Source organism: Carcharhinus amblyrhynchos, chromosome 10, assembly GCF_965287045.1.
Source record: "Carcharhinus amblyrhynchos chromosome 10, sCarAmb.v2.hapA, whole genome shotgun sequence".
NCBI lineage: Eukaryota > Metazoa > Chordata > Chondrichthyes > Carcharhiniformes > Carcharhinidae > Carcharhinus > Carcharhinus amblyrhynchos.
Genome location: NC_137333.1, coordinates 89,160,622 through 89,183,985, shown reverse-complemented (window position 1 = coordinate 89,183,985; position 23,364 = coordinate 89,160,622). Strand labels below are relative to the sequence as shown.

General features: G+C 43.6%; 1 protein-coding gene across 1 annotated transcript in view; it reads left to right on the top strand.

Annotated features, from left to right (window-relative positions):
* The first annotated feature begins 3,035 nt into the window (after positions 1–3,035).
* p4ha3 (prolyl 4-hydroxylase, alpha polypeptide III) overlaps positions 3,036–23,364 on the top strand; it is a 74,460-nt gene continuing 54,131 nt past the window's right edge. Inside the window, exons 1-3 of the mRNA XM_080197552.1 lie at positions 3,036–3,430; positions 15,034–15,188; positions 19,990–20,213. Coding sequence (XP_080053678.1) covers positions 3,243–3,430; positions 15,034–15,188; positions 19,990–20,213 — 567 coding nt within the window. The 5' untranslated portion in view covers positions 3,036–3,242. The remainder of the gene's footprint in view (positions 3,431–15,033; positions 15,189–19,989; positions 20,214–23,364) is intronic.

Sequence of the window (23,364 nt, the reverse complement as noted above, 5' to 3'; positions counted from 1 at the left end):
GTATTTCCATTATTCCAATGGATATAGGTGTCCAGATCATCAACAATCTGTCCTGGTCCCTCCACACTGGTGGTACAGTTAAGAAAGCCCACCCACTTTCTCAGGAGGCTAAGGGAATTCAGAATGTTCACTACGACCTTCATCAGTTTTTACCATAGAAGGTATCCTTTGCAGATATATAGCAGCTTGATATGGCTCCTGCTCTGATCAAGATTGCGAGAAACTGCAAAGGGTTGTGAATGTAGCCCAGTCCATTGTGACTGGGTTGTGAATGTTGTGAATGTAGCTCAAACCAGCCTCCCATCCATTGATACTGTCTACACTTCCTGCTGCCTTGGGAAAGCAGCAGTGTAATCATGGACCCACATACTTGGACATACTCTCCTCCACCTTCTTCTGTCAGGAAAATGTCTGAGATCATGTACCAACCAACTCAAGAACAGCTTTTTCACTGCTGCCATCAGACATTTGAATGGGCTTACCTTACATTAAGCTGATCTTTCTCTACACCCTAGCTATGATTGTAACACTACATTCTGCACCCTCTCCTTTCCTTCTCCCCTATGTACTCTGTGAATGGTATGCTTTGTCTGTATAGTGTGCAAGAAATTATACTTTTCACTGTATTCCAATACATGTCACAATAATAAATCAAATCAAATTAAACCTCATAAAGATGTCAACAAGCAGGATTATAAAGATACAGTGGGCACATCCGTCACAGTTGAACATAATATGATAGAATGAAACAATCTCAATTGACAACATTAGTGCATCAATAAAGGTCTTCAATCTAATAAAGGTTATTCCACTGTTATGCTGTATCTCTGCCCTGTATATAAGATATAATTGTTGCATTTGGCACAATTGTACCTACTGTGAACTCAGATCCCAACTGAGAGTGGGAATAGAACATAGCAGCCTGTGCCATACCTTCACAAATCTTAATGCCATTCTAATAAGCCAGGTCATTGAAATATTGGCAGATAGTCAATGTGGACAGGACTAGTAACCCTGAAATTTATTCATTGTTACACACAGTCACCAGTAAATCGAATGCATGTCATACGAATGCATTAAGCATTCCTCCTCTGATATGTTGGGCAGGATTTTGCTGTGGTTTTCGGGATTCTACCGTCAGGGCCAAATGGGGATCCCAAGCTCCCACTTGCCGTCACTGAGACCGGATTGGCAATATTCTTACAAGCAGCCTCCTAATCCACACTCACCATCCTATGAAGGGCTCCCGATGGTTGTCAGCTGAAAGCCAGCCTCACCAGGAGAGCTCGGTGCTGATGAGGGCAAATTGGAGGTATCCTCAGATGAGTAAAATTGTTAGTAAATCAGAGGGAAGGGAGGGGTTAGGTGCCTCAGAGAAATCCCTCCAGATGCACCATTTGGGTTGTGGGAATGGCCTTTCACACCCCTGGCTCTGATTGCCACTGTTCTGCCAGAGGAATGTAGCCTCCATAGAACTGGGGCAGCATCCTGGCACAGTGGTTAGCACTGCAGCCTCACAGAGCCAGGGACCTGGGTTCACTTCAGGTGATTTTCTGTGTGGAGTTTGCACATTCTCCTCATGTCTGTGTGGGTTTCCTCTGGGTGTTCTGGTTTCCTCCCACAGTCCAAAGATGTATGGGTTAAATGAATTGGCCATGCTAAATTGCCCCTAGGTGTCCCAAGATGTGTAGGTTAAATGGATTAGCCATGGTAAATGTGTGGGGGTTACACGGGTAAGATGACAGAGACAGCCTGGGTAAAATACTCTGCCAGAGAGTCAGTGCAGACTTGACGGGCTGAATGGCCTCTTTTGCACTATAGGAATTCTATGACGTGGAGACATCCACACTTTGCGGGGGGGGGGGGGTGGTGGTGGAATGCCACGAATGCTGCAAAATTGCCCTTAATTAGGACTATAGGTGATTAATTCCTGCCTATTTCCAGTCTTTCTCCTCCCTTCCACTCAAACCATCACGAAGTGGGGTAGATTGGGCCCATTATAACCACTGGCGACAAGAACAAAAACCTACACAGAGTGTTAAGTATATCTGAAAACAGAACCAGCCACAGACTGAATTCTAAAGAAAAGTCATATTGGACTCATAATGTCAACCCTGATTCTTTCTCCACAGATGCTGCACAGACCTGTTGCACTTTTCCAGCATTTTCTGATTTTTAGTCTCTAAGGACGGTGTTCCATGTCCAGGGGTCCTGTCACTGTTACACAGAAAGAGAAAGTGTGGCACTCTGTTCATAACCACTGATGCTAACTGTAGGGACCCCAATCTCTCCAAGTCACACATTATCCTTGATGTGAACTGGTCTCTCTATTCCTCCCCTGGTGAACAACTTGCAATTCTACTACGTGCCAGTGGGGGCACCATCTCCATTAGGAATAGCAATGGGTCCCCCGCACTCACCAAACCACTTTCTTAGAACAGGTGGAGACACACAGTTAACCCGACCTTCCCTGTGCCTCTGGCTACTGACTCAGGTACACCTTTTCAAAGAATCATAAACTGCAGTCATGCAGCGGTTAGTTTCCAATTCTGTTTCTAACAAATCCAACATGATTGTTGCTTAAAGACAGCCTGGTGTGTGTGTGTGTGTGTGTGTCATTTACAAATCACATCCCCATTGACAATGGTCCAACACTCCTGTAAAAGTAACACTTCTATTAAAACAATGGCCAGTTCGCTTCCACATTTCAACCTCAAAGCAGCACAGAGTGACATTGGTATAAAAGTGAGTTTTAAAACTCGGTTGCTTGTTTGAAAGAAGCAAACGTCATGAAGCGAGTTCCCCTAAGAAGGGGAGTGAGGGGCAAGAGTCCTCTGGCAAAGCAGTAACCTCCCCCACCCTCCCCTGGAGAAGCTCCACAAACCCCTTCCCCCTCAGCCAATCCTCCCCCCCCCCCGCCCCGAACACTGTACATCACTCCTCCTGCCCCGGCGTTGAGATAGCTCCCGGTCCCTCCCTGTCTCCGTTGATGCAGCTGTTTCACTCTCCGGGCAGTAACTCAGCAAAAATGATCCACTTCATTGGAATGTGGAGAATATGAATGCTGGAACAGGGAAAAGTGGATTCAGTCTCAACCTCTGGAAAGGAACACGATCCCACTCTCACCAGAACAAGGAAAACAAAGTGTATTCCCGCTAACTTTGTGGGTGAATGTTGGGTTTAAACTGTCGTTATGGTAAATTGGTAGATTCCCGGGGCAGTGGTTGAGAGATTATTACAAAATGTTATTGCTGCTGCCCTCACTGTTACTGTGCGTGGTGATGAGCAGTTCCTCGCTCTCAGCGACTCCAGGAGATCTGTACACATCCCTGCTGAACATCCAGGGCGAAATAGCCGTGGAAAAGGTGCTTTTGCAGCACTTACAGACTTACATTGAAAACGAGATCTACCGAATGGACGATCTGAAACGGTAAGACTTTAAGTGGCTCGGAATTAAATCTATTTGTCTTTATTTAATTTAGAAATAAAAAGCATTTTAGAAATTGAAAGTTAGAAAAAGTTTTAGCAGTTTCCCTGGAGAACACTTCTTAAAGAAAATCAATTATATTTTCATCTAGTATTTTAATTCATATTTCCCTCTCCTTTCAGTTAGTTCGTTCAACTGAGTTGAGTTTATTTTTTCAGCCTTCGTTAGGCACTTATCATACCACTTTTGCAATAGTTCTTCCTTTAAACAAGTAGGAAAACAAACAGCAACAAGGCACTTTCTTCAGAAAAAAAGTAACCTAGTCCTTTGCAATTCAAACTGAGAAATATACTGGACTCAATTTTAACCCATTAAAAACTCACTTATTTACGCATGTAAGATCATTATATGTAGCCCTGATGCAGGACTTCTCCCGGAGATTTCAGCCATTTAAACGAAGCTTTTTGATTTCAGAAGAGAAAACGCTGGAAAATCTCAGCAGGTCTGGCAGCATCCGTAAGGAGGGAAAAGAGCTGACCTCTCAAGTCCAGATAACCTTTTGTCAAAGCTTTTTGAATTGCTTTCTTGCCCGTGAGATTTACAAATACTGCAATTCTATCCAAGACTGTCAGATCTATGTAAGGTCTTGGCAAATTCCTAAAACTGTCAATTCCGATGACATAGTCAGTCCTGATGATGGTTTATTTCTGTTCAATCCAAACTATTTATTTTCAATGAATTTAGCTTGATTTCTTGTCCTTTCTCTTTCCATAGTTAATAGGTGGCACAGTGGTTAGCACTGCTGCCTCACAGCGCCAGGGTCTTGGGTTTGATTCCCAGCTTGGGTTGCTGTCTGTGTGGAGTTTGCATGTTCTCCCCGTGTCTGTGTGGGTTTCCCCCGAGTACTCCAGTTTCCTCCCACAGTCCAAAAGACGTGCTGGTTAGATGCATTGGCCTTGCTAAATTGTCCCTCAATGTACCCAAACAGGGGTGTGGCAGCTAGAGGATTTTCACAGTAACTTCATTGAAGTGTTAATGTAAGCCTACCTGTGACACTAATAAGTAATTTTTTTCAAAAAAACTGGTTAAGGAAACAAATAGGTATTAATTAACATCATTCTGAAAGTAATTTTAATTTGATTTTGTTTGAGTTATAGTCTGATTCGAATCAATCTTCAGTTTCCTTAAACGGATTTTAGATTTTAGGACACTGGTTGTTTTTAATGATGACATATTATTTGCTGTTAAAATTCAAGTGAAGTGGCTACCAAATGAGATAAGAGCCACATGTAGGCCAGGCCAGGTAAGGATGGCAGATTTCCTTCCCTAAAGGGCATTTGACAATTGATTACTGAGATTATTAATTGAATTTAAATTCCACCTGCTGCCATGGTGGGATTTGAACCAGTTTCCCCAGACCATTATGCTGGGCCTCTGGATTACTGTCCAGTGACATTACAGCTACACCATTCTCGGTGATAAACTAAACTTGCAACACTCTCCCCAGCAGAGTGACTAAAGGTTTCAGGTTGTATGGCAAAGCAAATGTCATTGGGGGAATTACATGTCCTGACTTTCAATTCTAAATCTGTCTAAAAGAGAAAAAGCTGGAAAATCTTAGCAGGTCATAGAGTCATAAAGTCATAGAGGTTTACAGCCTGGCAGCATCTGTAAGGAGAGAAAGGAGCTGTTGTTTCAAGTCCAGATGACCCTTTGCTAGCTTTGGCGAAGGGTCATCTGGACTCAAAAAGTCAGCTCTTTTCTCTCTTTACATTTGCTGCCAGACCAACCAAGAAGGTAGATGAGGGCAGTGCAGTTGATGTTATCCAGATGGACTTTAGCAAGGCCTTTGACAAGATACCGCAAGGTTGTTGTCATCTATCATTTTAATACTTATACAAATTTGGTGAGTGCCACACTCCTGCCCAACAATAAAGGCACTCTGGCTCGGCTTATCTCTGTAAAACAGGCATAGCAGTCAGTGTGCATTTTATATTAAGTCTGTCATGTTGCCTGCAACAAAGAAATCTGCTTGTAAACTTGCTACGCTGTTAATCTCCTCTGATCCATTTCAGCCACCAGCCCTGGTTTCCAGACATAAACAACTGAAGTTGAATTTAAAATCAGATGACTCTTAACCATACCAAAGATGCAGAACAAAAGAAGTAGGATTACTCCTAATAAGTTAAACATTAATATCAATATCTAAATTATTTACAATTACTGTTTCCATGAAATATGTAACAAATGGAGCAGCCTTGAAATATGCAGAATATTCTTTACCTGTCTGATCACTTGTTTGATCAACTCATGAATGAGCTGGAACTTTCTCCAGTTTTATACTGGAAATACTGAACCTTGCCAGAGAAGGCAATGTGCATCAGCTTATCTGTAAAGGAGCTGTCCGTACTCCTTAATATATCAGGTAAAGCAGTTGCTAACAGGCAGATTGCTGCCAACCATTTTAAATAGACTTGCAGAAGAGTGTCCTGCACCAATTCATGTGGCATCTGTTTTGCTCACCTCCACACTTTAAACCAATGTCAAAATACCTTCAGTGAAGAGCTGAGGGTTTTCTTAAATTTAGGTCAGAGAAGGACAAATTATTGCGCTGGTGTTTATTTACCGCATACAGACTTGGGGGTGGATTAAACTAGTTAATGGATCAATACATATCACACTTGGAAAATGCCCTTCTGCCAAATAAACATGTCAACAATTTTGAAGGACACATCAGCACAATGGGTGTCCGAGAGTCACTGATATAGATCTCTTCACAGCTAGTACATTGAGGGTGATATGATCAATTTGGGCAAAGCAGGTTCTCCTTCATTAAACTACAGTTCTGCAAAGTAATAGTTTTCGGGCTGGTTGGTTAACTAATTTAAATGGGACTAAATTTGTTCATAAATTCCCTACAGTGCAGAAGGAGGCCATTCGGCCCATTGAGTCTGCACCAACAACAATCCCACCCAGGCCCTATTTCCATAACCCCACATATTGACTGTGCTAACCCCACCCCCCCATCCGACACCAGGGTCTACTTTGCATGGCCAATCAATGTAAGTTGTGAATCTTTGGACTGTGGGAGGAAACTGGGCCACCCAGAGGAAACCCACACAGACACGGGGAGAATGTGCAAACTTCACACAGACAGTGACCCGAGGCTGGAATTGAACCCGTGTCCCTGGCGCTATGAGGCAGCAGTGCTAACCACTGTGCCACCATGCCACCAGTTTCGTTCCAACTTTACTGATTTTTCCAGTAATATCGCTTGTGTTCTAATAAAGTCTCTTTATTATGTAGATAAAGAGACTAGAACACAAGAGATATTATTGGCCAAATCAGTAAAGTTGGAACCAAATGGGCAGCATGGTGGCACAGTGGTTAGCACTACTGCCTCACAATCTTTATTAACCTTTCCGATTCTATTGGCTGCAATGCCTCAGCTCTCCCATTTACCTGAGTGAAAAGTAGGTTCAATCATTTTCTATGACAATCCCAGGACACCAGCCCAGTGTATGATATGATCTTAACATTTTCATGTAGACCCACAGCAAAAGAAGATTCAGGTTTGATGTTTTTCAAAATTCATTCATGGGATGTGAATGTTGCTGGCTAGGCCAGCATTTATTGCCTATCCCTTGGCGATGAACTGCCTTCTTGGACAGCTACAGTATGTATGGTGTAGGTACACCCACAGTGCTGTTAGGGAGGGAGATTAAGATTTTGATCCAGCAACTGTGAAGGCATGGCAATATATTTCAAAGTTAGAAACCTCAGTAACTTGGAGGGGAATTTCTAGGCAGTGGTGTTCTCTTGTATCTGCTGCCCTTGTCTTTCTAGTTGATGGTGGTTAAGAGTTTGGAAGGTGCTATCAAAGGTGTTGACAAGTGGTGTTCCTCAGGCATCAGTGCTGGGACCTTTGCTGTTTGTAATATATATATAAACGATTTGGAGGAAAATGTAACTGGATTGATTAGTAAGTTTGTGGACGACACAAAGGTTGGTGGATTTGCGGATTGCGATGAGGACCATCAGAGGGTACAGCAGGATATAGATCAGTTGGAAACTTGGGCGTAGAGATGGCACATAGAGTTTAATCCAAACAAATGTGTGGTAATGCATTTTGGAAGGTCTAATACAGATAGGAAATATATAGTAAATGCAGAACCCTTAAGAGTATTAATAGGCAAAGGATCTGGGTGCACAAGTACACAGGTCATTGAAAGTGGCAGTGCAGGTGGAGAAGGTAGTTAAGGAGGTATCTGGCATGCTTGCCTTCATCAGCCGGGGTATTGAGTTTAAAAATTGGCAAGTCATGTTGAGCTTTATAGAACCTTAGTTAGGCCTCTCTTGGAATATAGTGTTCAATTCTGATCGCCACACTACCAGAAGGATGTGGAGGCTTTGGAGAGAGTACAGAAAAGATTTATAAGGATGTTGCCTGGTCTGGAGGGTATTAGCTATGAGGAGAGGTTGGAGAAACTTGGTTTGTTCTCACTGGAACAATGGAAGTTGAGGGGGGTGACCTGATAGAAATCTATAAGATTCTGAGAGGCAGGGACAGAATGGATAGTCAGAAGCTTTTTCCCAGGGTGGAAGAGTCCATTACTAGTGGGCATAAGTTTAAGGTGTGAGGGGCAAGGTTTGAAGAAGATGTAAGGGGCAGATTTTTTACACAGAGAGTAGTGGGTGCCTAGAACCCATTGCCGGGGGAGGTAGTGGAAGCGGATACGACAGTGACTTTTAAGGGGCGTTTTGACAAGTACACAAATAGGATGGGAATAGAGGGATATAGTTCTTGGAAGGATGGGGGGTTTTAGTTAAGTCGGGCAGCATGGTCAGTGCAGGCTTGGAGGGCTGAAGGGCCTGTTCCTGTGCTGTAATTTTCTTTGTTCTTTGATTCATGTTCAACAGCTTGTACAGTTCAAATTCTAAATGTCTCTGCTTGGATATGAAACAGCTTTGGTTCCAAGAACTCCATACTGTATAAAAAGCAAGTTGTTGCTATTGTTTCCAGTGTAATAAATTGAATTCATTATTGTCTTGTTTGCACATAAGTCTGCAAAGCCCCATGCCAATATTGTGATAAATATTTAACTCATGGTTGACATTAATAGTTACTGTTAATACAGCTGGGGATATTAATGCTTAATTGTAAAAAATGGGGTAAATGCAGTTCGGAGTCTATTACAGTTAAAAGGTTGAGGCCATGCTGATTTAAGGGGTTAGCCAACTGCTAGAAAGTTAAGATCATAGACCATCAGCTGGCTTACTTAGCTGGTGAACTGGTGATATGATGTCCAGTCTGCTTCCAAAGAAGTGCAGTCCAGAAAGTTGTTTGGCTTTGAGAGAAAGAACTAAGTTAGTTTAAATGTGTTCAGTGTACCCTAAAATATAGCATTGTCATTGATTTGGGCACAGCGGAAGCAGGTTGCCTGGTTTCAATTTATCTGAGTAAGGGTGGCACGGTGGCACAGTGGTTAGCACTGCTGCCTCACAGCGCCAGGGACCCGGGGTCGATTCCTGGCTTGGGTCACTGCCTGTGTGGAGTTTGCACGTAGTCTGCGTGGGTTTCCTCCAGGTGCTCCGGTTTCCTGCCACAGTCTGAAAGACATACTGATTAGGTGCATTGACCCAAACAGGCGCTGGGGTGTGGCGACTAGGGGAATTTCACAGTAACTTCATTGCAGTGTTAATGTAAGCCTTACTTGTGACTAATAAATAAACTTTATTCTGCAGCAGGAGAAGAAACTATGATGAAAGGCTGCTACTGTTAGCAGGCTCCAGGCAGCTAGGGCCTGAAGAAGCCCTGGGAGATGTTCTGTCTGGTTAGAGCTCAGAAGAAGTCTTGGGGAGCTGGCAAGGTGACAAAAGGTCACTGATTCCATGCTAGAAAGAGTTAGGGCTCAGGAGAAGCCATGGGAGCCATGTATAGCTTGGCGCAGAGAAACCCAGGGGCAATGCCAGTTTAGAGAAGCTAGCAGTCTGTTGGAACTTTGTTGATGATTAGAGATGGGAGTGCAGCTTTGTGAATGTTGTGAGAAACAGTCTCAGGAGAAGAGATTGAACTCTCAGGAAGTGAGAAGTCATTGAAACAGCCTGAGCCAGAACAACATTTGAGGGAATTTTGAGGCTAGATCTTTGAAAGTGAAGAACTGAGATTTAATGGGACTTTGTAACTCACAGTGGTCACTGACATCTAACTGAATTCTCAGTTGCTGAGAATTCTGTTAGATCTGTCTTAGTCAGATTTTCTATTTACTCTGCATTGTAGTGTGTTGAATCACAGTTTGCCTGTTAACTCACATTCACCGGCACGATGGCACAGTGATTAGCACAGCAACCCAGGTTTGATTCCTGGCTTGGGTCACTGTTTCTGTGGAGTTTGCACATTCTCCTTGTGTCTGCATGGGTTTCTTCCGCGTGCTCTGGTTTCCTCCCACAATCCAAAGATGTGCGGGTTAGGTGGATTGGCTGTGCTTAAATTGTCCCTTAGTGTCAGGGGAACCGGCTAGGGTAAATAAATGGGGTTATGGGGATAGGACCTGAGTGGGATTGTGGTCAGTGCAGACTCGATGGGCCGAATTTTCTGGCTCCACTCACCACAGGAAATGTCGCAAGTGGGACAGAAAAGTTGATGGACTGTTTAAAGGTCCATTGACCTCGGGTGGAAATTTCCGCTCTTGGGTCTGAAACAATTGGAAAATCCCACCCTTTTCGCCCATTTTTCTCAGTCATCTGTGGTGTTCACCAGAACTTAGTCCTTGCCTCTTTCCCCTATCCAATATTCATTATTTACATATTATTCATCAACAATTTAATCAGCAAATATAAATAAACTTTTAATCATAGAATCCCTATGGTGCAGAAGGAGGCCATTTGGCCCATCGAACCTGCACCAACCACAATCCCACCCAGGCCCCATCCTCATAACCCCATGCATTTACCCTAGCTAGTCCCCCTGACATTAAGGGGCAATTTAGCATGGCCAATTCACTTAATCTGCAGGGCAGCATGGTGGCACAGTGGTTAGCACTGCTGCTTCACAGCTCCTGGGACCTGGGTTCGATTCCCGGCTCGGGTCACTGTCTGTGTGGAGTTTGCACATTCTCCTTGTGTCTGCGTGGGTTTCCTCCGGGTGCTCCGGTTTCCTCTCTCAGTCCAAAGATGTGCGGGTTAGGTTGATTGGCCATGCTAAAGAATTGCCCTTGGTGTTCTGAAATGTGTAGGTTAGAGGGATTTGTGGGTAAAATATGTAGGGATACAGGGGTAGGGCCTGGGTGGAATTGTGGTAGGTGCAGACTCGATGGGCCCAATGGCCTCTTTCTGTACTGTAGGGTTTCTATGATCTTTGGACTGTGGGAGGAAAGCGGAGCACCCGGAGAAAACCCACGCAGACACGGGGAGAATGTGCATACTCTGCACAGACAATCACTCAGGCTGGGAATCAAACCTGGGTCCCTAGTGCTGTGAAGCATCAGTGCTAACCACTGTGTCCTGTATTCTCCACTTTTACGCAGATGGAATTAAATTCTACTTTTCTGTCATCACCTCTGTTTCTAAGATTGTTACAATAGTTTCTCACTTCCTGTCTGAATTCAAGTCACGGATCATTTGAAATTTTTTCCAGCTCCAAATTGGCAGAAACAAAACCATGCTTTTGGTTTCCATTAGTATCGGATTCCATCTCAGCAAACATTTGGATTGCTCTCTGATTGAATTTCAGTGTTCTTTTCCTCCTTGAGTTAGGTTTGTCACCCTTTACCTGGCCTGCGGCTGTGATACTGCTGATCTACACCCAGTCCCTCCTCCCTCTACTGCTGAAATCCAAACTCACACCTTCATCACCTGCAGGATTCAGTGCATAAATACAGCTCCCTTCTCTCCAGAACCCTGTGCCAATGCCCTTTCCAGTGCAAACTGATTGGAACTAATCACTCCGTTGTCAAGCTTCTCTGGCTCACTGTGTCCTTGGGCGATTGACATCTTTTGCCTCATCTACAAGTCCTTCCATCTATTTTCCAGTCACATGTGTTTGTCTGCATTTGCTCCCACTGTGTCTCAGGATTACTGCCCCTCCCATTAGTTAAACTCCAGTATAATAGGCCAGCTAATCATTCAATCACTGCACTTTGGAGTTCTCATACAATAATATTTCCCTCTATCTCCAAGTCTCCTGAACGCCAACGCAGACTGGAGGAACAGCAGCACCTCATCTTTCGATCGGACACTTTACAGCCTTCGAGGCTGAACCCTGAGTTCAACAATTTCAGAGCATAAACCCTCCCCTCTAATTTCACCCCGTTTCCATTTATTTTATTTCAGTTCTTCTTTTCATCTCATTCATCCATTATTATCGAGAGGGGTGAGGCAAGAAATTGCTGAAGCCTTGGCTAAAATCAATGTATCCGATTTAGCCACGGGCAAAGTACCTGGGGATTGGAGAGTAGCTAACATTGTTCCTCTGTTTAAGATGGGCAAAAGAGACAATCTTGGAAATTACAAGCCTGTGAGCCTTACATCAGTGGTGGGGAAATTATTGGAGATGATTCTTAGGGACAGGATGTACTCACATCTGGAAGAGAATGGGCTTATTAGCAATAGACTGCATGGTTTTGTGAAGGGGAGCTCATGACTCACAAACTTGATTGAGTTCTATGAGGAAGTGACAAGAAGAATTGACCAGGACAGGGCAGTGGATCGTGTGTACATGGACTTTAGTAAGATAAGGTAAAGATAAGGTTCCTCATGGCAGGCTGATACAGAAAGTGAAGTCATATGGGATCCAAAGTGAGCTGATAAAATGGATACAAAACTGGCTTGGACATAGAAAGCAGAAGTAGCAGTGGAAGGATATGTTTTAACTGTTGACCTGTGACAAGCAGTGTTCCACCAGGATCAGTGCTGGGGCCTCTGTTGTTTGTAATATATATATAAATGATTTTGAGGAATACGTAGGTAGTCTGATAAGTAAATTTTCAGATGATACAAAAATTGGGGGAGTAGCAGATAGTGAGGAGGATTGTCAGCGGATATAAATTGTCTGGAGGTCTGGGCCAAAAGATAACAGCTGGAATTTAAACCAGACAAATGTGATGCGATTTGGAAGATCTACTGCAGAAGGAAAGTATACAGCAAATGGTAGAGCCCTTAGAAATATTAGCAAACAGAGGGATCCAGTGTTCCCTGAAGGTGGCAACTAGGGTGGACAAGGTGGTCAAGAAGGCATATGGCATGCTGACCTTATTGAGTTTAGGAATTGGCAAATCATGTTGCAGCTGCATAAGACTTTGGTTGGCTGCATTTGGAATATCGTGTATAGTTCTGGTCGCTGCCAGAAGGATGTTGATATATTAGAAAGGGTGCAAAAGAGATTTACCAGGATGTTGCTTGGTTTGGAGGATATGGACTTTGAAGAAAGGTTGGATTGTTTTCATTGGAGCGTCGGAGGATGAAGGGAGACCCGATAGAGGTTTACAAGATTACGATAGGTTTGGATGGAGTGTATAGTCACAGTCTTTTTCCCAGGGTCAAAGGGTCAATTACTCGGGGCGGGGGGGTGTAGGTTGAGAGTGAGAAGGGGAAAGTTTAAAAGAGATGTAAGGGGAAAGTTTTTCTCGAGAGGGTGGTGAATGCCTGGAACGCGCTGCCAGAGGAGGCAGTGGAAGCAGATTCTATAACAACATTCAAGAGGCATCGGGATAGACACATGAAGAGACAGGGAATAGGGGGATATAGACCTGGTAGATGCAAGAAAATATTAGATTAGAGAGGCATCTGTGTCGGCACAGACTGTTCCTGTGCTGTACTGTTCTTTGTTTATCACTCTTCATTCTCACTTTCATTTTATACTTTTCCATTCTCGCTTTCCATCTTGTTCCCTCATCCCTTTTCAGGGCAACTGCCACATTCCTCAGGAAGCCCCTTAACTATCTGTACCTCTGTTCTTCATTCACACATTCTGATCACTTAAGGACATGATTAGCACCTCTCTCAGCTTTCATCATCATCATTTACATTTCCATTGTCCAATTACAGCCCGCCCGCCCCCCCCCCACCTTCATGGTATAAATCTCTTCTGATTCTCTTTGCTCTTAGCTCTGATGAAGGGTCACCCAGACTCACTTCGTTGGCTCTGCTCTCTCTTCACAGATGCTGTCAGACCTGCTGAGATTTTCCAGCATGTTTCTGTTTTTGCTCCTAACATCCCAACTCAACAGTGACTTCAATCTCAGCTACCCCAATGAAATTCCTGATTCTCATACAATGGCCGGAATTTTACCGGCACGCCCGCCCCGATTCCAGTGGTGGGTGAGGCTCGGGGAACAGCATTCTCTGTTGGTCCCGGGCAGGATCGTTTGAACCTTGGGCGGACATTCAGTGAAATTCCACCCAATACGTTCACCTCTTTGCATTGCGAAGTGCTCCAAAGTGTTGTTTTTTAACTTTGTTATGGAAATACAAGTTAGTGTTCTTTCTTGTTATGGAAATACAAGTTGGTGTTCTTTCTTGTCATGCATTGCACTGCGGTTTTGTCCATCATTTCATTACCATTACATAAGAACATAAGAAATAGGAGCAGGAGTAGGCCATCTAGCCCTTCAAGCCTGCCCCGCCATTCAATAAGATCATGGCTGATCTGAAGTGGATCAGTTCCACTTTCCCGCTTTCTCCCCATAACCCTTAATTCGCTTGTCTGTCAAAAACCTATCTACCCGTGACTTAAATATATTTAGCGTGGTAGCCTCCACCACTTCAACGGGCAGAGAATTCCAGAGATTCACCACCCTTTGAGTGAAGAAGTTCCTCCTCAACTCCGATCTAAACTGCCCCCCACTTATCTTGAGGCTGTGCCCTCGAGTCCTGCTATCCTTTCTGAGCGAGAAGAATCTCTCTACCTCTACCCTATCCATCCCTTTCATTATCTTATACATCTCTATAAGATCCCCCCTCATCCTTCTAAACTCCAACGAGTACAGACCCAGTCTATTTAGTCTCTCTTCATAGTTCAACCCCCTCATCTCCGGTATCAGCCTAGTGAACCTCCTCTGCACTCCCTCCAAGGCCAAAATATCCTTGCACAAGTGCGGCGACCAAAACTGCACACAGTACTCCAGCTGCGGCCTCACCAGTGCCCTGTACAGTTGCAGCAAGACCTCCCTGCTTTTATATTCTATATATTTTATATTCATTATATATATTTTAAATTCACCATTGTGTGCAGGTTGTTCTAAAAATACTCTCCAGCTCATTTTCAACAGAAGGGGTCGATCCGATTTGTTCACTATCCCTTCCAAATTATTTTGTTTTTCCTGTTATCAGTCTTGTCAATCTCTTTGCAGAAGTGATGTTAGGGGTAAGTTTTTAACTCAGAGGGTGGTGAGTGAATGGAATCGGCTGCCGTCAGTGGTGGTGGAGGCGAACTCGCTGGGGTCTTTTAAAAGACTTCTGGATGAGTATATGGGGTTTAATGGGATTGGGGGTTATAGATAGGTCTATAGATTGGTAGGTGTTGATGTGATCGGCGCAACTCGTGGGCCGAAGGGCCTGTTTGTGCTGTAGTGTTCTATGTTCTATGTTCTATGTTCTTTGCATTGCAGGTTTTATGAAAAGGTTAAAGCGTTGCACAGCAATATTTATCAGGAACCTGTGAAAGCAATATCAAACCCTTTGTTTGCCTACACCCTTATAAAGAGGTTGCAGATTGACTGGCAAAATATTGTACACAGCAATGAAGCCATCGAGAATATCCAAGGTAAATCCTTAAGCTTCAATGTTAACATTTTTTTAAACCTCATATGTAAAGCGATCAGAATCGTATAACTATTTTATTAAATGGTAAAACATAATTGAAATCATTTACTACAAAAACAATTTTCCATGCTTTCATTTCTGCCTCTTCATATCCATTGCATTACATCCAGGCATTAGCACGTTGACTGCATCTTTGGCCATTAGTTCAAAGCCCTGTGGGTTTGAACATATTTGGTTTTCATGCTCCATGAACTAGCATCTCCTGTGGTTTCAGATCTGGAACCAGATTTCTGCTCGATCTCCCCACAGGCCAGGCAGTGAAAATATGAAAAATCATTACTGGCTAGTTTATCCCTTTTTTGCTTTAGAACATTGCTGCGTTTAATTATGGTGATAATATTGCCGGTGCGATACAGTAAGCCAATCCAAATCCTTCTTTCAATTTGTTTTCATGCTGTGGAGCTTGCTTTTTTTATTATTTACTTAGTGTCACAAGTACTCTTACATTAACACTGCAATGAAGTTACTGTGAAAATCCCCTAGTTGCCATGCTCTATTCAGGTACACTGATGGAGAACTCAGCATGGCCAGTGCACCTAACCAACACATATTTTCGACTGTGGGAGAAAACCGGAGCACCCGGAGGAAACCCACACAGACATGGGGAGAATGTGCAAAGTCAGCACAGACAGTGACCCAAGCCGGGAATCAAAGCTGGATCCCTGGAAGGTGGCAGTACTAACTACTGTGCCACCATGCCGCCCACTGTTAATTGTCTGGAAGGCACTAAAAGCCAACCATTTGTCCTTTAGACGGGACAGGCGTGGCAGGTTCCCTTCCCTGAGGGGCACGAGTTAACCAGTTGGATTTTTACAAAAATCCGCCAGTTCTCTTTTTCTGATTCGAACCCGCACCTTATTTTGGTGGGATTTGAACTCATGATTTTTCAGGCTGCTGGTGCTAAAACCACTAGGTGGCCACACCAAAATCACCGCCACAGCTCATGTCAGTTGATTAAGCACTATTCTGGAGTGTCACTCTTTATTTGTGGACAGAACCTTCAAAATTAATTCAGTAAGTGGAGACCAATTTAGTATTAAATAGGGGTGGAGTTCTGTGGCCCGACCTCGGCAAGGGCAAGGGTGTAAAATGCGGTGAGCTATTCAAAACTCCCTTGATTGCAACGGGAATGGAAAATCCTGCTGGTGGGAGGGGCTGTAAAATTCTACCCAATGATTCCATCCTGTACTTCAAGTTCTGGGCTGGCTAACTGCTAGAGAAATCTAAATCAAATCTCACTAACCTTTTATCTTGCTTCAAGCATTTATCTGCTGTTCACTTAGAAGATGCAATAGTACCAGTCTTAGTTAATGCTTGTAGTAAATAATCCTAACCTCATCTTCCCAATCCCTTGTTGGCAATTTTATATCGGTGCTCACTTGTCAGTGGCATTTAGATAAGAAGAAACAGCGTTTTTTTCTTTTCACCCGATAAAAAATCCTTTACAATTCAAAGAAGCCTCTGTTAAGTCTTTAATCCAGTCAAAAATACGCCAAGAAATCAAATCTTCCCTCATAATTGTAGCTTCTCATCTAAGGTATCTGAACAGAAAATGTTAACAATATCAGTGAATATTTTTAAAATTCATTCATGGGATGTGGGCATTGCTGACTGAGTTAGTATTTATTGCCCATCCCTGAGGGTGTTTTAAAAGGTCAATCACCCTTCTGTGGGTCTGGAGTAGGCCAGACCAGGTAAAGATGGTAGATTTCCTTCCCTAAGGGACATTAGTGAACCAGATGGGTTTTTATGACAACTGACAATGGTTTCATGGTCATCAGTAGATTCTTAATTCCAGATTTTTATTAAATTCCGAGTTCACCATCTGCCATGGTGGGATTCAAACCCGGCTCCCCAGAGCATTACCCTGGGCCTCAGGATTAAAGTTTATTTAGTAGTCACAAGTAAGGCTTGCGTTAACACTGCAATGAAATTACTGTGCAATTCACCTAGTCGCCTGTTTGGATCAATTTGCCTAACTAGCCCAACCACTTTACTAGCCCAATGACAATACCACTGTACCACCACCTTCCCTACAGTGCAGAAGAGACCATTTGGCCCATAAAGGGGGCACCCACTCTCTGACTGAGTATCTTACCCAGACTCTGTCCCCCACCCTATCCTTGTAACCTCACACGTTCACCATGGCTAATCCATCTAACCTACATATCTTGGGACACTAAGGGCCAATTTACTATGGCCAGTCCACCTAACCTGCACATCTTTGGACTGTGGGAGGGACCCTGAGTTGGACTGTAGGGCCTGTTTCCATGATGTACATCGCTATGACGTACACCCAGAGGGAACCCACAGGGAGAATATGCGTAAACTCCACATAGACATTCACCCAAGGCTGGAATTGAACTCAGGTCCCTGGCACTGAGAGGCAGAAGTGCTAACCACTGTGCCACCATGCCGCCCACAAATATTTTACAGTGAAATAGTTCAACATACTAAGTCTCCCAACAAGTACACATTACATATTGTTAGAGAATGTGTATTTAGGCAATCATTATAAATATGATCAGGGTTGTAATCATAGATCATAGAATCCTACAGGAGGCCATTCAGCCCATCATGTCTGCACCGGCCACAATCCCACCCAGGCCCTATCCACATACCCTAGCTAGTTCCCCTGACATTAAAGGGCAGTTTAGAATCATAGAAACCCTACACTGCAGAAAGAGGCCATCTGGCCCATTGAGTCTGCACTGACCACAATCCCACCCAGGCCCTATCCCTACACATTTACCCGCTAATTCCCCGCAACTCAGGACACTAAAGGGCAATTTTAGCATTGCCAGTCAACCTAACCCGCACATCTTTGGATTGTGGGAGGAAACCGGAGCACCTGGAGGAAACCCACGCAGACACGAGGAGAATGTGCAAACTCCACATAGGCAGTGACCCAAGCCAGGAATCGAACCCAGGCCCCTGGAGTTGTGAAGCAGCAGTACTAACCACTGTGCCAACACACCGCCCCTTGTCTGCAATGATTAGTTAGATGCAAAGGAACCCACTGAAAGACCACAGTGCACTTGGAAAATCTGTCAATATCTTTGCATATTAATGGTGAAAATGGAATCGCTGCCAATGCAATGAGGTCATACACCTCATCAAACAGTCCTGCGCAACATAATTATTGCAAAAAAATGAAATTAGATAATTGCTTGAGGGGAAAAATTTAGCAGGGTTATGGGGAAAAGAATGCAGCTTGAGTGTAATAACAAATGACTATTTATACATAGATTTTAACTCAAAACCCAATCCTTTAAAAGCAGGTACATGAAGTCTGTCACTCTTCCTTCACAAGTTGTGACTGACAGACACCTTCCACTGATCATTTTTTTATATCAGCGAGTGGAATTCAGGTGTGTGATTCAGTTAATTTTTTTCTGAAGTTATGCTCAGGAAGTGGATACAGGGCAAAAGGACAATCTCAGACCATCGACACTGAGTCAAGAGTGCAGCCCTTCTAAAGTAAAACAGGCTGCTAACCACACAGGGGATTACATAGAGCTGCCGAGTGCTACTGACTGACACTTTGATTGAGTACAGAAAGCAATGAGATCATGAATCCGAGTTGTAGTTGAAATATTTAGTACCCATGCAGCAACTTACAATGTAAAAAGGGAGCTCCACGCTTGAGGGATCTATTTACTGTGTTCTAGGCTGCCTCAAGATTCAGTCAATGGGGGCAATGCCAAATGTAAGGTTGATTTCCACAAACTGGGAAGGTCTGATGATCAGACTGTTGGCCAATCTCAACTGCAGCAGCATTGATACAGCCATGCCTATTGTCTATTTTCCTGAGCTTGTGCTGAAAATGGCTGCCTCTTATTATTTAGTGGAGGTTTCCGTGTGGAGCACCACAGGACAGGTAGGACCGTGATTCTAATAAGGGTCAAAAAGGCTACCTTCACTCTGTAGGTTCACGCGTGTGGAATGACTACTTTGGGAATAGTTTCAGAGTATCACCCATAGAATATATTCCAGCATTCATCAGCACCTTCCAGAGAAGAGGAGTGAAATTTCATAGAATAGAATCATTTAATCCCTACAGTGCAGAATGGCCTGCACCAATAACAATTCCACCCAGGCCCTAACCCCATGTATTTACCCAGCTAATCCCCCCAACACTAAGGGGCAATTTAGCATGGCCAAACAACCTAACCTGCACATCTTTGGACTGTGGGAAGAAAGCGGAGCACCCAGAGGAAACCCACGCAGACAATGTGTAAACTCCACGTGGACAGTCGCCCGAGGCCAGAATTGAACCCATGTCCCTGGCCCTGTAAGGCAGCAGTGCTAACCACTGTGCCACCGTGCTGCCCCTAAATTTGGGTGAGAAATATAATTAACTGCACTTAGGCATCAGAATGTGGGAAGAAAATGCCCCAAAAAATCCTTATTATTAATGCAACAATTAATTTATCAGACAGAACTGTCTTAAAATGAATGAATTAATCAACGTTCTCAAGCAGATAGCATTGCAGACTGAAATTTGCCATTTTGATGAACTTATATTGGTAGCTGCCTATCACATGGCAGAATCTGCTTATTTGCTTTCAATACTTGTGGTTTAGTGTAGCCAGCCCCAAAAATGTGGTTTCACTCTCTCTACTGTCAATAAATGCTGCATATTTTCACCAGCTGCGGAATGTGTCAAGTGTAAAATGTAAATCCTGTGGACAAAGATCTCCAAAAAGGTGAACTGACACTGCTTCCAACACTGCATTTAGCACTAACGGATGGTTATGAGAAAGTCGAGGCAAAGCTCCCAAAAGCTGAGGACCTAGAGGGAGCTGCCAAAGCTTTGATGAGGCTGCAGGATGTGTACGCCCTAAGCACAAAGGGATTAGTCAAAGGGGAGTTTCTACAGGTGTCTGGAAGTGATGTTTCCACTATCTACACGCCAACTTTCTCCAGTACCCTTTCAGCAGATGACTGTTTTCAAGTTGGAAAGGTATGTAAACATTGGTGAAAATAAGTTGTTTTTTTTAAAGAAAGAATTCTAAGTTTGGTGGTTCTGTAGAAATAATGTGAGCCTGTGCTTTCTGTTGGATACATTTAAAAGGCACTGATGCATTTTTGAAATGAGACTTTCTGACATTCATGTATTGTTACTCTGGATATCTTAGGAAGAAGTCTCACAACACCAGGTTAAAGTCCAACAGGTTTATTTGGAATCACGATCTTTCAGAGCATTGCTCCTTCATCACAACCATTTGTCTGATAGGGGAGCAGTGCTCCAAAAGCTCTTGATTCCAAATAAACCTGTTGACGTTTAACCTGATGTCGTGAGGCTTCTTACTGAGCCCACCCCAGTCCAATGCTGCCATCTCCACATCATAGATATGTTAATGATATTGGAGACCAGCTGAGCATACTGTTTTTCCGTTTACCCATTCTGCACGCATACATTAACTAACCAAACTAAGGACTGTATAGATTGTTTACACATTTTTTTCAGGTATTGTACACTTACCATTGACTTGTAAGTGTTGACACATCATATAATGCATAAGATATTGGCATGGTGGCACAGTGGTTAGCACTGCTGCCTCACAGCGCCAGGGACCCGGATTCAATTCCAGCCTTGGGTGACTGAAGGTATGGAGTCTGCACATTCTCCCCCTGTCTTTGAGGATTTCCTCCAGGTGCTCCAGTTTCTTCCCACGGTCCAAAGACCTGTGGGTTAGATGGATTGGCCATGCTAATTTATCCCTTAGTGTCTCAAGATGTATAGGTCATGGGGAGTAGCGGCATAAATACGTGGGGTTAAGGGGATAGGGTCTGGATAAGGTGCTCTATCGGAGAGTGTTGGTGTAGACTCAATGGGCCAAATGGCCTGTGTCCGCACTATAGGGATTCTGTGAAGATCATTTTTGATCAGCAGAAATGAAGGGCGGGGCCTTCATCCAGAAAGTATAAACAGTTGAGAACGAATGTGCTCTTGTTCTTCAGTTTCTGCCCTGAGGGCAGTTTCTCGGAGATTATTTACTAAACCGTAGCAAAGTTTTGTTTTACTGCAACGACAGCAAGGAGCCAAGCTCCAAGTCTACCTCAAGAGGCTCAACCTTGTGTTGCCTCACAGTGCCAGGGACCCAGGTTCAATTCTGGCCTTGGGTGACTGTGTGGAGTTTGCACGTTCTCCCCATGTCTGCATGGGTTTCCTCTGGGTGCTCCGGTTACCTCCTACAGTCCAAAGATGTGCAGGTTAGCTGGATTGGCCATGCTAGATTGCCCCTCAGTATCTCATGATGTGTTGATTAGATGGATTAGCCGTGGTAAATTAGAGGGGTTATGGGCATAGGGTGTGGGAAAGACCCTGGGTAAGCTCCTATGTCAGAGAGATTTGGTGATGGGTCAAATGGCCTCCTTCTGCACTGTAGGGATTCTATGATTCTATGAATTTCATTCAAGTGCAACAAAGAGGAAGCTGATTATTGAAACCATTTTTGAGTTTGGTTTTTAGTCATGTTGCAAGAGATGGGGGTAGAATTTTGACCGTCAACAATAATGGGAGCCTCACAGTGCCAGGGACCGGGTTCGATTCCCAGCTTGGGTCACTGTCTGCACGTTCTCCCCATGTCTGCATGAGTTTCCTCCGGGTGCTCCGTGCTGGTTAGATTCATTAGCCATGCTAAATTTTCCCTCAGTGTACCCAAACACACGCCAAAATGTGGCGATTAGGGGATTTTCACAGTAACTTCATTGCAGTGTTAATGTGGCCCATTTGTGACTAATAATTAAACTTTAAATCAGACAGTTTCTATTGTAGCTGACTAATTCACAACACCAGCTTTATAGCCAATTGGCAAGTTAAAATCCTACTCCAGGCTTTTTCGGTTCCAGACACCAGGCTATTAATTCACTTTAGATGGCAGGGTTGATCTCAGTGAAAAATTGAGCAAGTTCAAACCGGTTACTAATACCTGACCATATATTTTGCATTGCCATTGGTGGGTTCACATCTCACTACTTTGTCCCCTAAATTAGTTAATGTTTCCATCCAACTATTCATCAAACCAGAATGATTTGCTGCACAGCTTGACATAAGATGTTCCAGCGATGATGGGTTCTGGCAGGATTTGAGTCAATTGAGTTCAGTGCTCTTGAGCTGAGTAATTTCCAGTATATCTCCATAACAAACGTACTTTCTTGGTTTTAACCAGCTGAAGTGATTTCCAACTTCCCAACTTCACACTAGTGGCTTGTTTTTCATTGCGAATCCATCTGTTCCTAATCACAGACTTGGGGATTGTGTCTGTTTTGGAGGCTCAATTTAGTTGCGTAAATACCCTGTCAGAAAAGAAGATAGAATTGTATTGTCTTTTTACTTAATTAGACCTTCATTTGGTTGACCCGAGCTATCATTTTCTTTAGCAACCCCTCAACGAAAGGAAGGTGCATGTAACCTCAATCTGAAATCCAAGCAAATCCCAAATTGGGATCATGCCCAAATCAAAAAGCTTTCTGATTAGGTAAAGAAACTCTGAACTTTGCAACAAACCAGAACTTTTTTTATTCTCAAAATAAGGGCATGCAGTGGAACCATGTGCTACTGAAATTGGTTATGTTCACTGTAGTGTGAACATAAGACCATACAATATGGAGGCAGAATTAGGCCATTTGGCCCATCAAGTCTGCTCCACCATTCAATCTGGGCTGATCTGTTTCTCAATTGTATTCTCCCGCCTTTTCCTCATAACCCCTGATCCCCTTATCAATCAAGAACCTATCTATTTCTTCTTAAATATGCTCAATGATCTGGCCTCCACAGCCTTCTGTGGCAATGAATTCCATAGATTCACCGCTCTCTGGCTGAAGGAATTCCTCCGCATCTTGGTTCTAAAGGGTCATCCCTTTACTTTAAGGCTGTGTGCTCGAATGCTAGTCTCTTCTACTAATGGAAGCATCTCCCCACATCCACTTTATCCAGGTCTTTCAGTACTCTGTAAGTTTCAATGAGGTCCTCCTTTATCCTTCTAAGCTCTATCAAGTACAGATCCAGAGTCCTCAAATGCTCCTCATACAGCAAGCCTTTCATCCCTGGGATCATTCTCGTGAACCTCCCTTGGACTCTGTCCAAGGCCACTGCATCCTTCCTTTGA